Raw genomic sequence first — 13,792 nt, forward strand, 5'->3', positions numbered from 1 at the left:
CTTATTTCAGATATTAGTATACTTTGTTTGATTCACTTGAAAAAATTCAAACAAATGTATCATGTAGGACCAAATCATATATCTCACAAAACATAGAAAGCAGCACACAGAGAAGGAGAGAGAGGCTCAGGCAAACAGTTAGGCAGTTGCACATAATATTTTATTAGGTATGGGCCATCATTATTATTAAAATACCCTTTTAAAATGCAAGGCCTTCTTTGAAATATCCAATCAAGCACTCAGATATGGCAAATCAATGATACTTGATCACTGGACGCCATCTTCAAAAAGGTAAGAGTTCACAAAGTTCTGCACACTTAAAATATGCTTTCCAATCTTCTTGAACATATACTTTACAAAATAATGTCTAAAAACATCTTTATTTAACATTATATTAGGTATCGTAAAATATATCCAACTCTTCTTGTGCAATTTGTTTCCTACTTTTTTTTTACAAGATGCATTTATATCAAATTTATATCACAGTGGCACAATTTCTCCCATTCAGCAGAACACTGGAAAGATCTTCATTCATAACACACCCACTGGCAGCAAGTAAGCTTATCCCTTTTACATTTTACATTTTTTTTAAAATAATTAAAATCCCCTTTCTTTTTAAGGAATACGCTTGCCTTTTGGCAAATATTGCTGCACAAAAGGAGGACTGCGAGCAGCTTCACTTAAGCTTGTTCAGTAGTTACTGTGCAACAGTACTTATATGTTGCTTAGCTAGGTTTTACCATCCACTACAAATACGCCTACAGCATTAGGATATGCCAAGGTTAAAGCTAATAAAAATGTCCTCTCTCAGAGTGGTAACTTTGAAGAGCTTATTTGTTGCACTCACTTGCAGTGATGCCGCATTGATATCATAGATTTGGTTCTGTAACAATTCCATCCAGCGAAAGGGCATAAATAAAAGTCTTCATCTGTGAATTTTACTGAATCTTGGGTTAATCACATTTAACAGTTGCTCTTTTTCTAACACTCAAACATTTTGCTCATCCAAATGAGGACTAAGTGACAGGAGACCATAATAAAAAAACAAATATTATTTACAGCTTAACATGCCTATCCCAAAGATTGTAATCAGAACAATCTTCCACCAGTGGTTCAACTACTATGTCAGTTAGGTATAACAGAATATGCCACTATGATGAGTGAATATAAAACAAATTATAGTGGACAGCAATTATGTTATGTCTTCAGTGCTTGTGATTTTCTGCCATAAAGTGCACCATGACAAAAGCGAGTGGCAGTCACAGTACTCGTGTGTGTGTGTGTGTGTGTGTGTGTGTGTGTGTGTGTGTGTGTGTGTGTGTGTATAAACACATACATGTGTTAGCAGAGAAGGTGTAGATGAGGGTGTTGGTGTAGTTGCGTAAGTAGCTCCTCTTCTGTTGGCTCCTGGATCTGTTCTCTGGAGTGTTGTGTGTGAGAAAGAGAGTGAGAGAGAGATAGAAACAGAAAAACAGAAATAATGTCATTATTTAATATTCTTGTTAATCCAAAAAAACATAAAACACCATTACAGAACCACTATCCCTCTCTTTGACCTGGGGGAATAAAAATGAAAGGGGCCAAATACACAAACACATCAAATGTAATGCAATGAGCCTCATGCAACAACTGTTCGCACTCAATATTTTTGTTGGTATGATCAAAATTTAAGAGTGGTGCAGACTTATCACACAATTACACACAACAGTCCCATCGGTCAACCATGTCTTCCGAAGAGGGAGAAGTTCATAAATCACTAGCCTACCTCATAAGACTATTCTAACATTGGAGAACAATTTGTTTAAATGAATGTAAAGCCAATGGGCCTACACATAAAATTTGCCTGATTATTTTTATCCTAACTGTGAAATAATTATAGCAAACCTAACTTAATTTAAAACAACTCCTGCACCCTGCACTTTTGTTTAACTGGACTTTATGAGCATTTCAATATTAAAAACCTTCCGCTGAATGTTTTTATTATTCTATGTCACATGTGACAGCAGTTTCACAAAGGCATATCTTAATGTAAAGGCTTCAGCTGATCAGCTGTTCATTTCATTTCAGCTGTCATTATATTGAGACTTTAAGCGTTCCCTTGGCTAGGTGAAGGCTCCCTGCTTTCAATTTATGAACAAGTGGCATTCAACAGTCAACACATGTAAGAACAAACTGCATGACAGCCTGGTACAGCAGCTGCACCAAAGCTGACAAAAAAGCCCTCCAGTGTGTTGTAGAAACAGCACAGGATATTGTTGACATTGAGCTGCCTTCACTAGAACATCTTCACAGCACTTGCTGTGTGAGGAGGGCTAAGAACATCATAAAAGATATCACTCATTCTGGACACCATCTGTTCCAGCCCCTCCCATCAGGTAGGGGCTTCAGATCAATCTGCACATACACAAAGAGATGGAAAAAAACAGCTTTTTTCTAATGAACTCGGACATCTCCTCAGTCTGATGAGACTGATGTGCTGCCAACATTGGGCACGTGCAATATTTACTCACGTGACATTTTAAGCCACTTCATACCGCACCTTCTCTGCATTTTTGCTGATGATGTTTTTGCACCTTGTAAGTTGTATTTTATCGTTAAATGTATACCTTATGCTACTTAGTATATATTGTACTTATATTGTTTAGACCCTGTACGATTTATTGCTGATATTTTATATTTCTTATCTTTTTTTTATTAAAAAAAAAAATTTCCCCCTTTTTCTTGTACCCGGCCAATTACCCTACACTTCTGAGCCGTCCTGGTCGCTGCTTCACCCCCTCTGCCGATCCAGGGAGGCCCACAGACTACCACATGCTTCCTCCGATACATGTGGAGTCACCAGCCACTTCTTTTCACCTGACAGTGAGGAGTTTCACCAGGGGGAGGTAACACGTGGGAAGATCACGCTATTCCCCCAGTTCCCCCTCCCCCCTGAACAGGTGTCCTGATTGACCAGAGGAGGCGTTAGTGCAGTAACCAGGACACATACCCACATCCGGATTCCCACCCGCAGACACAGCCAGTTGTGTCTGTAGGGATGCCCGACCAAGCCGGGGGTAACACGGGGATTCGAATAAGCGATCCCCGTGTTGGTAGGCAACGGAACAGACCGCAACGCTACCTGGACGTCCCATAATTCTTATTGTATCTCTTATGTTTTATTTATTCTTTGTATGCACCATTTGAGGTCAACACAACTGCGATTTCGTTGTGCTTGCACAATGACAATAAAGTTATTGAATTGAACAACTGTCATAAAAACAATAGAAATGTTAAGAGAATTTTAAGAGAAATTGAAGTGAAATTTATGAATATGTTCTTCTATTAGGCTCTTTATCTTTGTTTACAATAACATCTTGAGAGCTAAATATCTGGATGTATTTGATTAAACAAACATGATGTCAACCTACTTGAACATGAGCTGAACAGAAGTTTCATATCTCGTCCTCTCTACCTCCGTAACAGAACAGCTGTGGCTGCGATCCCACTTGTAGATGAAATTCTGTTGGAAAATAAGCTATAGTTTGTTATTTGTAAAGTATCAGCTTTGTAATGTGGTTGATACTGATCGGTCTGTTTTCCATCAGAATCAACTTTATTGGCCAAGTGTACTTCTACGAGGAATGTGACTCCGGTTCCCAGCAGCTTCTAGTATATATCATATCATTCACAAAAGAAAAACCAAAAAAAGGAAAAACAAAAGGAATAAACGGAATAATAAAGAAAATACTGGAGGTAAGCATGTATGCACAACAGGTATGTCACACTATACACATTAATTATTCAGCCATAACTGTTGTTATGGCTGAATAATTAATAACTTATGCTTATATATTAAATTATATACTATTATATCTTTATGACTTATGCATGTATATTGTGTATTTGTAACCAGTATACAGCAGTTGTATGTTCATTTACAATTGTACATTTGTACTGAACATCTGGTACAACTGATTCTCAAAAGTTTCTCTTCAGAGAATCTTTTCATGTGATATTGACCTTCATGAATTTATTTGGGCAAATCCCTTCTGACATTGTTGACGCAATGTTTGGCTAAATCATCTCATCTAGTATACAGCCGTCCATTGGCTAGCTGGTCCATTCCTGTTGCATATGTGAACCTACCTCCAGGATGAGAGCCACAAACAGGTTGACCCACATTACAGATGAGGTGAGCCACCAGCAGACAAAGTATACCTTGGCCCACCTAGAGGAACAAGGCAGAGATCATAATCATCATCATCAACAACAACAACAACAACCACCTCCATTGAGAAACAGTAAACCTTATGGCTTCTTACTCTGTGGTGTATCTGCTGTAGACATCCATGAAAGCTTGCCAGTTGTTCACCACCATAACATTGTATAGCAGAACAATGGAAGCCTGAGAGAGAGAAACAGGAGGGGGGGTCCAGAGTAATGGAAGAAAGCAATATCTTCCATAGACTGAATAAATTAAATAAGGGTGAATAAACCAAATAAAGTACTTCCATAAAGCTCTGTTACTTACAGCAAAGTCGTCAAAGTTGTTGGGCCAATAGCCGAGCTGTTCATAGGTACCACACACCATGCTGAAGTTAGAGGTAATATTTTCCATAGTGGAGTTGGAGCTCACACTGAGGGGGAAATATGTAACATCACACACAAATGCAAACAAACACACACACACAAAGACACACAAATATGTGAAGAGAAGAGATGGAGTATTGGGGCATCCAGGTAGCGTGGCGGTCTATTCCGTTGCCTACCAACACGGGGATTGCCAGTTTGAATCCCTGTCGGGCGTCCCTACCGACACAATTGGCTGTGTCTATGGGTAGCTGGATGTGGAGTGGGTATGTGTCCTGGTTGCTGCACTAGCGCCTCCTCTGGTTGGTCGGGGGGAGGGGGAACTGGGGGGAACGTAATCCTCCCATGCGCTATATACCCCTGGCAAAACTCCTCACTGTCAGGTGAAAAGAAGCGGCTGGTGACTCCACATGTATCGGAGGAGGCATGTGGTAGTCTGCAGCCTTCCCTGGATTGGCAGAGGGGGTGGAGCAGTGACCGGAACAGCTCGGAAAAGTGGGGCAATTGGCTGGATACAAGTGTGGAAAAAGGGGGTAGAATCCAAAAAAAAAAAAAAAAGATGTAGTATTTACTATACCTCATATGTGCACCTGGTGACTTAATGGCTCCTTCAAAAAGCCATATTCCAAACACAGCAAATATATAGTACACCACCTAGAGAGAAAAGGATGAGGAGGGGGCAGACAAATGATATATCTACTTAGTTCAGATAGCACTATTCACATGCCTTACTACATTATTACAAGTAAACTTTCTCACATGAATATTCAAGGTCATTTCAAAGTGCTATTGATATATTTCAAAATTGTTGTTTTAACCAGATTAATTCATATTTCAAGAACATGGCAGATGGAAGACACCCTCAATATGCTATTATCAAATTAAGCAAAAATCTCACGATGCCTAATTCCTTCCCACAATGGGGTTGTTTTTTATTTGTTAATCACTGTCAATTTTATCAAAAGGTAAATGTCACATTTTGGGACAGAGCTCTTCATGGAAAGCTTTATTATACAGTAAGTACAAAGGGTTCTGCAACATGTGATAATGCTTACTTTACATTTGTTGATTTTAAACCTCTCCATTACAAAAGCATGAGCCGAGAGTCATGTTGCGAGGCATTTGCCTTTTGGGAATTTTTTTTTATCTCTGACAACAAAAACAGGCAAACAGCAAAGAGAAGCAGATTTGCATCTATAAACAAAATCATAAACTGTCCATGTTATATTTCAGAAGAAAGAGTTTTAATGTTAGCTTGTGTCTGCTGCTATCCACTAAACGGGCCAACATCAGTAGAGCAATGATACTCACAACAAGTATTCCTGCAAAGGCCCTGAGGTTTTTCACCAGGTCTAACAGCGTACTAGCAACAAGAGCCATGAGCTGGAAAACAAAATATGTGCAAGCGCACAAAAAAACAAAAAACCAAAAAAAAACAACACAGCACATAAAAAGAAAGGAAATTATTTATACTGAGGTACCAGGGTGTGAAGGAAGCAGCTTACTGCTATGGAAAATACAATCAATTATACAGCAAGTTTACATTATATTAATATTCTTCCGCAAAGTAGGTGTCAACAAACATGATGCCAATCTCTAGTAGTGTTTGATTCCTCTGCTTTGATGTCTTATGTCTGTCTCATATTTGGCTCTAATTTTGATAATGGAATATATTACAGTGCTAAAACCTAGAATTCTAGTCTGAACATATGTTTTGGCACTTTTGGTCTCTATTATAGTGGAAAGAGACAGGAACAACATGGTGCAGAGAGAAAGGGAACACACCCAGCAAGTGTCCTGAACTGGAAAGAAACCCAGAGACACTGCCATCAGACCTAAGCCAACACTGTAAATGCTTTGGTGGTTCAGTCACAAGGACACCCCTCTTGTTAATGCACTTAAAGGGAAAATTCCCCAAATTTCAATACAATCTGTCTATCAGCAACAGGAATAGCACATGAAAAACACCTGCAGTTGTTCCTGATGGTTTCCGCATCTCTGGGGTGGCAGTAAAACCGATTTTTTTCCAGCCACCAAGTGACGATATGTCACTTGGTGGCTGGAAACATCCTTGTTCTCTTGGCTAAGCTATGTTTCCGATGGTGGAAATGACATCCCAACACGAGCGCAGAGGATTTTATGGATGACAATACATTGGCTTACACACAATGCATTCTGGTAAATGTAGGCGCTGTGGGAAAGACCGTGGGTAGCAGAACACTTGATTTCTTCATCAATGTAGTACACAGTGCTTTATTGCTTCAGTCCACTACAATACTCATAAAATACATGCCAGTTCAAATTGTGGTAGTGATAATTTTCTATCTTAGGTGAAAATAGACTGTATAGGTATTTTTCATTATGTTGCTTGCAGTGGCAGAATTGTTCTTGCTGAATGAAGCCAAATGGCACCTCCAAATACACTTAGTTTAAAAGAAATTCTAAATTATTTTAAATTCTCCTGTTTAGCTGTGGAGACATACTGCACAACTTTACTGTATCCTTGAAGGGGGGGGGGGGGTCAACAGGTCCAACAGTGATAACTCAGATACTCAATAACTTAGCCTATAGCTATTTCCTGTTTACCTTTATGTCTGGGATGACGCGTAGAAAGCGAAAGACAATCAGCAGGTTGATCAGCCGAACCATCTCCCATATTTTCCTGTTATGGTGTAAACACAAGCAAATACAAGAAAACACACACGCATAGAACATCAACTGAGGCGCATGTTATACTAACACTGTTCCATTATACTACAAATATGTTCAATCCAATATTGAATGGATAAAATATTAAACTTACCACTGAGGATATGGAAGCCTGTAAGCAACAAATATAGTAACCTGGAGAACCTTATTAAAAAAAAAAGTAAAAAATGTGTGAAACTGAAAAGTAATACATGAGAAGTGATAATTTTTTCATATGAAAAAAAACGGATACAAAATGCACTATACTGTCATCAGTATAGACGTGTATGTAGACATTTTACACTAGCATATTAACTAGCTAACTATTGTAATGATAATGCTTGATGAAAAATGAAAAGGTTCCATGTGGCATTTCATGTAGCATTTTCATTGATGTATGCAGTTAGTGTCAAGCTATTTTCAATTCAATAATCCAACTTGCTTTTGAATTTTCATTTACTAGTACAATCATTCTCTAACAGATGCTAATCAAAAGTTGAAAATTGAAATTAAAATCGGATTGTGGAGTTGCATTTTCATTTTTTCAATTTGCTTCAACATTTTACTTAAGTTAATAATATGCATGAATCACACAAACCATGTGATGGTTAGGGCATTGTTACCAGTAATGGGATTATGAGGAGACCATCAAAGATGTTGTTTCTATATGAGATGTAACCTTTCCAGCCAAAGGCAAAGATTTTTAGGAAGATCTCCAACAGGTAGCAGACGATAAAGCAACAGTTGATTACCTGAGAGACAATTGATAACATGTCAGCAAGAGTTTAAGTCTGACTCACCCAAATCAATGTGACAAAATCAAAAGCAAAATTAAAAACTTCAAATATCTTGGCACACAGTTTGTTCGATATAATATGTAAAATAAATAATTGAGTGTGTAGGTTCTATCATTATTTAAAAAATGTCCACTGATTTAAAATGGGATGAGTAGAAGTGAAAAACTATTCATGTATAATGACACTGAATTCTAATAATGATCTTCAAGTTTACTGTCCAAAACAATCCATCACAGTTATAATGTGTTGCTAAATAAACTGCATAGATTGTTACATAGAATTGTGTGAAGTTGAACAGCACAGACTGGTTTTTAATTTGTTTGCAAAATGTTAATCCTGAGTGATTTAAAATGGCTGTAGCTGTATGGATTAATGATGATTATTAAAAGTCACTTAAACTTTACTACGAGAAAAGTCTCTATGCATGCTCAGTAATCCAGGTAAGAAAATCACAGAAAGTTGATTCAGTTCATCTGGATACGTTTATTGACAGAAACGTTTCATCACTCATCTAATGCCCCTTTTCCTACTACATGGTACCGGCTCAACTCGACTCGCCTTTTTCGTTTTCCATTACTGGAAAGTACCGACATTTTGGTAACTGTTACCACTTTTCTGGTACCACCTTTGTCAAGGTTCCAAAAAAACTGGAGCAGGTACCAAAATCAATGCAGACCAGCTACACTGAAGGGGTACTGTTACTGTTACGGTAATGGAAAACGACACTCTGCGAGTCAAGTTGAGTCAAGCTGAGCCAGTACCATGTAGTGGAAAAGGGGCATAAGTGACCTCTTCAGTCTCAACTGACTGCAGGTATCCCCACCCTTATAAACAATACAGTGGCATAACGACCAAAACCAATGACCAGTTTCATATGCAAATAGGCATGACCATTAACTAGAGTTTCAGTAGCCACGGGTATTATTCAGAGAAGATTGGGGAATGTTTGCAAACACAGCATTGTAAGATGGTGACAGATGTTCTCTTACCCCCCCCCCCCATTCAGGGCTGGTCGTTCCCTCTTCACATAGATGGCCTCTTTGACTCCCCGTTCAAACCAGCGTTCCTGCTTATCAAGGATGTGCACATCCTCATCCTTGAAAGAGTGGCCACAGGCCTGTAGATGGGTGTAGACTGTGGAGTCCTGGCCTGACATGTTAGGCCTTCTATATGTGAAGAGGGAATGACCATCCCTGAACCGGGGGGGGGGGGGGCTAAGAGTACATCTGTCGGCATCTTACGCCATCTTTCTGTGATTGCAACCATTCCCAAATCCTCTGTGAATAGTACACATGGCCATTGAAACTGTAGTTAATGGTCATGCCTATTTCCATATGAAACTGATTGTTGGTTTTGGTGTTATGCCACTGTATTGTTTATAAGGGTGGGGATACCTGCAGTCAGTTGAGACTGAAGAGGTCACTTAGATGAGTGATGAAATGTTTCTGTCAATAAACGTTGTATCCAGATGAACTGATTCAACTTTCTTTGATACTAGGAGAGAAAATCAAAATGGCTGTCAACCTCCATGTAGTAATCATCCATTTCTGCAATGGACTTCTCAGAGTTTAACACCAGGACAGTCTGAAATTCACACAAAAGAAAGATGATATAGTACTCAGCCAAGTCGTGGTGTGTGTACATTTGTGTGTGTGTCTGAAACAAGCAAATGGAGTAAGCTGTACTACTTAGTTTGATCATAGTGTGTGTATATGGGAAAAACATCGTCTTTTCTTAGGGTATTTGTGTGTGTGTGTGTGTGTGTGTGTGTGTGTGTGTGTGTGTGTGTGTGTGTGTGTGTGTGTGTGTGTGTGTGTGTGCGTGTGCGTGTGCGTGTGCATGTGTGCGTGCATGCATGCATTTATTTAAAAGAGACTTACACATATGCATATGACATTGGCCAGTGCCATGACATTGCCCACTATAGTGACATAGTAGTGACTGAAGATCACTTGCAGTTTCTGGAGTATTGGAGACTCATACTGTGGCAGTGGAGGGTGCTAAAACACACACATGCATGACTTTTATAATTGACAAATGGCATTTATAACTGATCTCAAATGTAAAATAAATGCTGATTAATTCATATATGCTGCAGATGTAAAATAGACATACATCTTTGATGCGGTCCTTATCCAGCTCATCAAACAACTTCCCAAAGGCCTGTCGCTCGATGGAACCAACAGCTGCGTACTGTTGTACTTCCTGGAAGTGGTGGAAGTGCAGCCAGATATTGACATACAAGAGAATTAGCTTCAAGATAGCGCCCTGTATTGCTTTCACGGTGTGCTGCTCTTTTTTTTCACAGACTTGACAACTTAGATACTCCTCAGTACGCATGACATTCTCAGATATTCCTAGGAGAACCTTTTTTTTTTTGTTCTTTGTTAGTATCGAAGTCAAATTCCTCAAATGTGCAAACTTACTTGGCTAATAACAATGAGAACATGAACTTGAAAAGGTAAAGAACAGGGAGGACAAAAATGCAACGAGTGAATGATTTGAACAAATCAGTGCAGCTCACTCCAGCCCCTCAGGTTTGATGTGTTTTTGGTGCTGACCTTGATGATGGCCACCCTGTAGTAGGACTTCATCGTGACCCTGGATAACACCTCTAGCAGCTTATCCACATTTACACGTTGTCTGACAGAGACCAAAGCATCGTCAGTCATTGAGACAGAGACAGACAAATGCACAGAGACAACATCTTCACTGATTGTACAAAAACATCTATTCAATTTGTTATTTCCTGTGTGTGAGGTCATCGTTTACATACAAATCAGAAAATAAAGTTAAATCTTTCCAAATACCTATCACCTAATAGTCATCCTCAGCCTTATTGCACTTCCTCCCAAAGGTAGCGCTAAAGTTCAGTATAATGGTTGGTGTTATCACTCCACTGTCACTGTCAAATTCTTGCCCATTTAATTTAACGTCCTTCTCCAATACAGAAACTGATTGTAGTTCTGAGTTCAATGTAGTTTCCTCATAAACCCACTGCCATTTTTCCACTTATGCTGCTCAGAGAGCCATCAAATAAGAAGCCCTTGCTCCTTAAAGGTGTGCCTTTTTCCAGGATATTTTGCTAAAAAGGACTGCTTCACTTATGTCCAATCTAAAGAAATTCACCCAGGAACAGAATTTTGCCAAGCTTTTTTTTCTTGTTTTAGTTTTTTCTACATTAATATCTAAGAATTGTTAAAGGTCAAAATTCATTGTGGACGTTATAAGGACGAGTCAAAAAAATTTGCTTGATAAGACATCTATCTCCATTGTGTATATCTCACTGAATTTGTGTGTGTGTGTGTGTGTGTGTGTGTGTGTGTGTGTGTGTGTGTGTGTGTGTGTGTGTGTGTGTGTGTGTGTGTGTGTGTGTGTGTGTGTTCCTACTCAGTGGCACGATTAGCTCCCTGGCAGGTGAGAATTTGGAAGGCAGCCCTAATCCCCAGCCGTCTCCTGATAATGGAGGTCTGGACTGACATCTGAAAGATCACATGGACAGGCAGACCCAAAGAAAGATAGGTATGTTGATAGAAAGCAATACAAAGAGACAGACATATAGAAAGACACCCCCCCCACACACACACACAGGAAATGAACAATTGGCCAAATTAATATGGAAACTAATCAGCCTGTAAATGTACAGTAATTTTGAGATACATGTAATATATATAACACATATTGTAAACTACTAATAAGACACGTTAGCCCCTAGCTAGCCGAGCGGTTAGTGATGTCGCCTTGTGGTGCAGTACACCCCGTATTGAATCCCGCACCGGGCAAAAAAATAACCGGTTACATTGGTGGCAGCGGTGGGATCCGGAAGGGTGCAGATCCTCAGAAGTCTCTTCGGAGCGCGGGAATAACAAAGCGCGAGGGCGCGCTTCCGGGGAGGGTGACGACTGTAAACTACTAATAAGACACGCTAGCCCCTAGATGATGGGTCTGACCCTTTAGCCGAGCGGTTAGTGATGACGCCTTGTGGTGCAGTACACCCCGTATCGAATCCCACACCGGGCAAGAAAATAACCAGTTATAATATGATTCTGTAACGTGCATGGATAAGTAGACACGTTGGTCCTTTGGTCGGATCCTTTAGTCGAGCGGTTTGCAATGTCTCCCGCAGTGCAGGCCGTACGGGTTCGCGTCCCGGCTGCGGCAGTTCCTATGGTTGCCCCCCGAATTCGCTACAATAAATCTTATTCAAAGGTGCCTTTCATGACTCTCAATGTCACTTTACATCAAATACAGTAAACTACTAATAAGACACGTTAGTCCCTAGCTAACGGGTCTGACCCTTTAGCCGAGCGGTTAGTGATGTTGCCTTGTGGTGCAGTTCACCCCGTCTCGAATCCCGCACCGGGCAAGAAAATAACCGGTTACACAAAGCAGTAAGAAAACAATGCAATCAACAAGAAAACACAATAAGTAAGCAGTGGTCATCAACCCTGTTCCCGGAGAGATACCATCCTGCTCATTTTCACGCCAACCCTAATTTAACACATCTGATTCAATTAATCAATGTGTTGGTAAGTAGGTGATCAGTAGAATCAGATGTGTTAAATTAGGGATGAAGTGAAAACTGGCAGGATGGTAGCTCTACAGGAGCAGGGTTGGTTACCACGGCAATAGAGCATACATCAGTAGGAGTAAAAACAAACAAACAAACAAAAAAGAAGATGAATTTGATGCTGTTAAAGTGGGTATGCATGTTTAAAAGGGTGGGTTGTAAGAGCAGATTTGAATTCTGTTAATGGAGTCCAGTAAGCGGATGTAACGGGGAATGGAGTTACAAAGTTTGGGTGCAGCATAGGAGAAAGCCCTGGCACCCATTGTGCGGAAGTTGATGGCTGGTAGTGCCAATAGACCTGCTGGTGAAGACCGCCGGGAGCGAGATGCAGTGTTAAGTCTTTCTGAGGTCTGTAAGAAGCACGGGATAGATTATGAAGAGCTTTGAATGTTAATAATACAATTTAAAGTTAATCCGCTGTGACACAGGAAGCTATTGTAATTCAATCAGCAGGGGAGAGACATGGTGAGTCGGCTTTGAAAGTGTAATAATCAGTGCTGCAGAATTCTGGGTGAAGTTGGTGAATAAGTTTGTTGGGGATGCCTGCCACGATCGCATTGCAGTAGTCAATGCACGATGTGACCAAAGCATTGACTAAGACTTCCGTGGAGTGTTGTGTTCAAGCAGGGTCTGGAGATGTTTCATAGATGGAAAAATACAATCCGGGAGACATTGTTTATATGACTGGAAAAGTGCTATATGAATAAAATTATTACTATTGTTATTTTCGAGGATAACAGCAAGGCTCTTTGCCTGAGAGGAGACAGGTATGGTGGCTCCAGCAATGGGGAGTGAGCAAATTGAGAGTGTAGATTTAGTGCCAAAGAGGAGTAGGTTGGTTTTACTACTGTTGAATTTCAGAGAATTGTTACAGATATGTTTTGGGGTATTTCTTTTCCCTTCCGCTCTATCTTTTGTGCAGAGCTGATTGTAAACATGGGATGCCACAGCTATGCTTATTATTATGTGTTGTATGCTGTGTGACGCCTGGGAGATTAAAAAAGGGGGAAAAAACTGCAAATCCCAGTGCAGCAGGGTTTCTGAGTGTGACGTCACGTCCTGCCCATTCGTTTGGCGGGAACGTCTGATTGATAATTGGTCACCGACGGCGGGCACGCAAAGTGAGAGAACTGTATGGCACACACTCAGCGGAAGGAACAGCATT

General features: G+C 40.1%; 1 protein-coding gene across 1 annotated transcript in view; it reads right to left on the reverse strand.

Annotated features, from left to right (window-relative positions):
• Positions 1 to 1,284: 1,284 nt before the first annotated feature.
• Positions 1,285 to 13,792, reverse strand: part of tpcn2 (two pore segment channel 2) — a 52,370-nt gene continuing 39,862 nt past the window's right edge. Inside the window, exons 11-25 of the mRNA XM_056278689.1 lie at positions 11,448 to 11,539; positions 10,619 to 10,700; positions 10,173 to 10,262; positions 9,938 to 10,057; positions 9,582 to 9,641; positions 7,884 to 8,012; positions 7,376 to 7,425; positions 7,159 to 7,234; positions 5,884 to 5,955; positions 5,150 to 5,226; positions 4,514 to 4,619; positions 4,305 to 4,387; positions 4,129 to 4,210; positions 3,411 to 3,502; positions 1,285 to 1,420 (exon numbers count right to left, since the gene is read on the reverse strand). Coding sequence (XP_056134664.1) covers positions 1,342 to 1,420; positions 3,411 to 3,502; positions 4,129 to 4,210; positions 4,305 to 4,387; positions 4,514 to 4,619; positions 5,150 to 5,226; positions 5,884 to 5,955; positions 7,159 to 7,234; positions 7,376 to 7,425; positions 7,884 to 8,012; positions 9,582 to 9,641; positions 9,938 to 10,057; positions 10,173 to 10,262; positions 10,619 to 10,700; positions 11,448 to 11,539 — 1,290 coding nt within the window. The 3' untranslated portion in view covers positions 1,285 to 1,341. The remainder of the gene's footprint in view (positions 1,421 to 3,410; positions 3,503 to 4,128; positions 4,211 to 4,304; positions 4,388 to 4,513; positions 4,620 to 5,149; positions 5,227 to 5,883; positions 5,956 to 7,158; positions 7,235 to 7,375; positions 7,426 to 7,883; positions 8,013 to 9,581; positions 9,642 to 9,937; positions 10,058 to 10,172; positions 10,263 to 10,618; positions 10,701 to 11,447; positions 11,540 to 13,792) is intronic.

The sequence above is a fragment of the Lampris incognitus genome, chromosome 4, assembly GCF_029633865.1.
Source record: "Lampris incognitus isolate fLamInc1 chromosome 4, fLamInc1.hap2, whole genome shotgun sequence".
Classification (NCBI taxonomy): domain Eukaryota; kingdom Metazoa; phylum Chordata; class Actinopteri; order Lampriformes; family Lampridae; genus Lampris; species Lampris incognitus.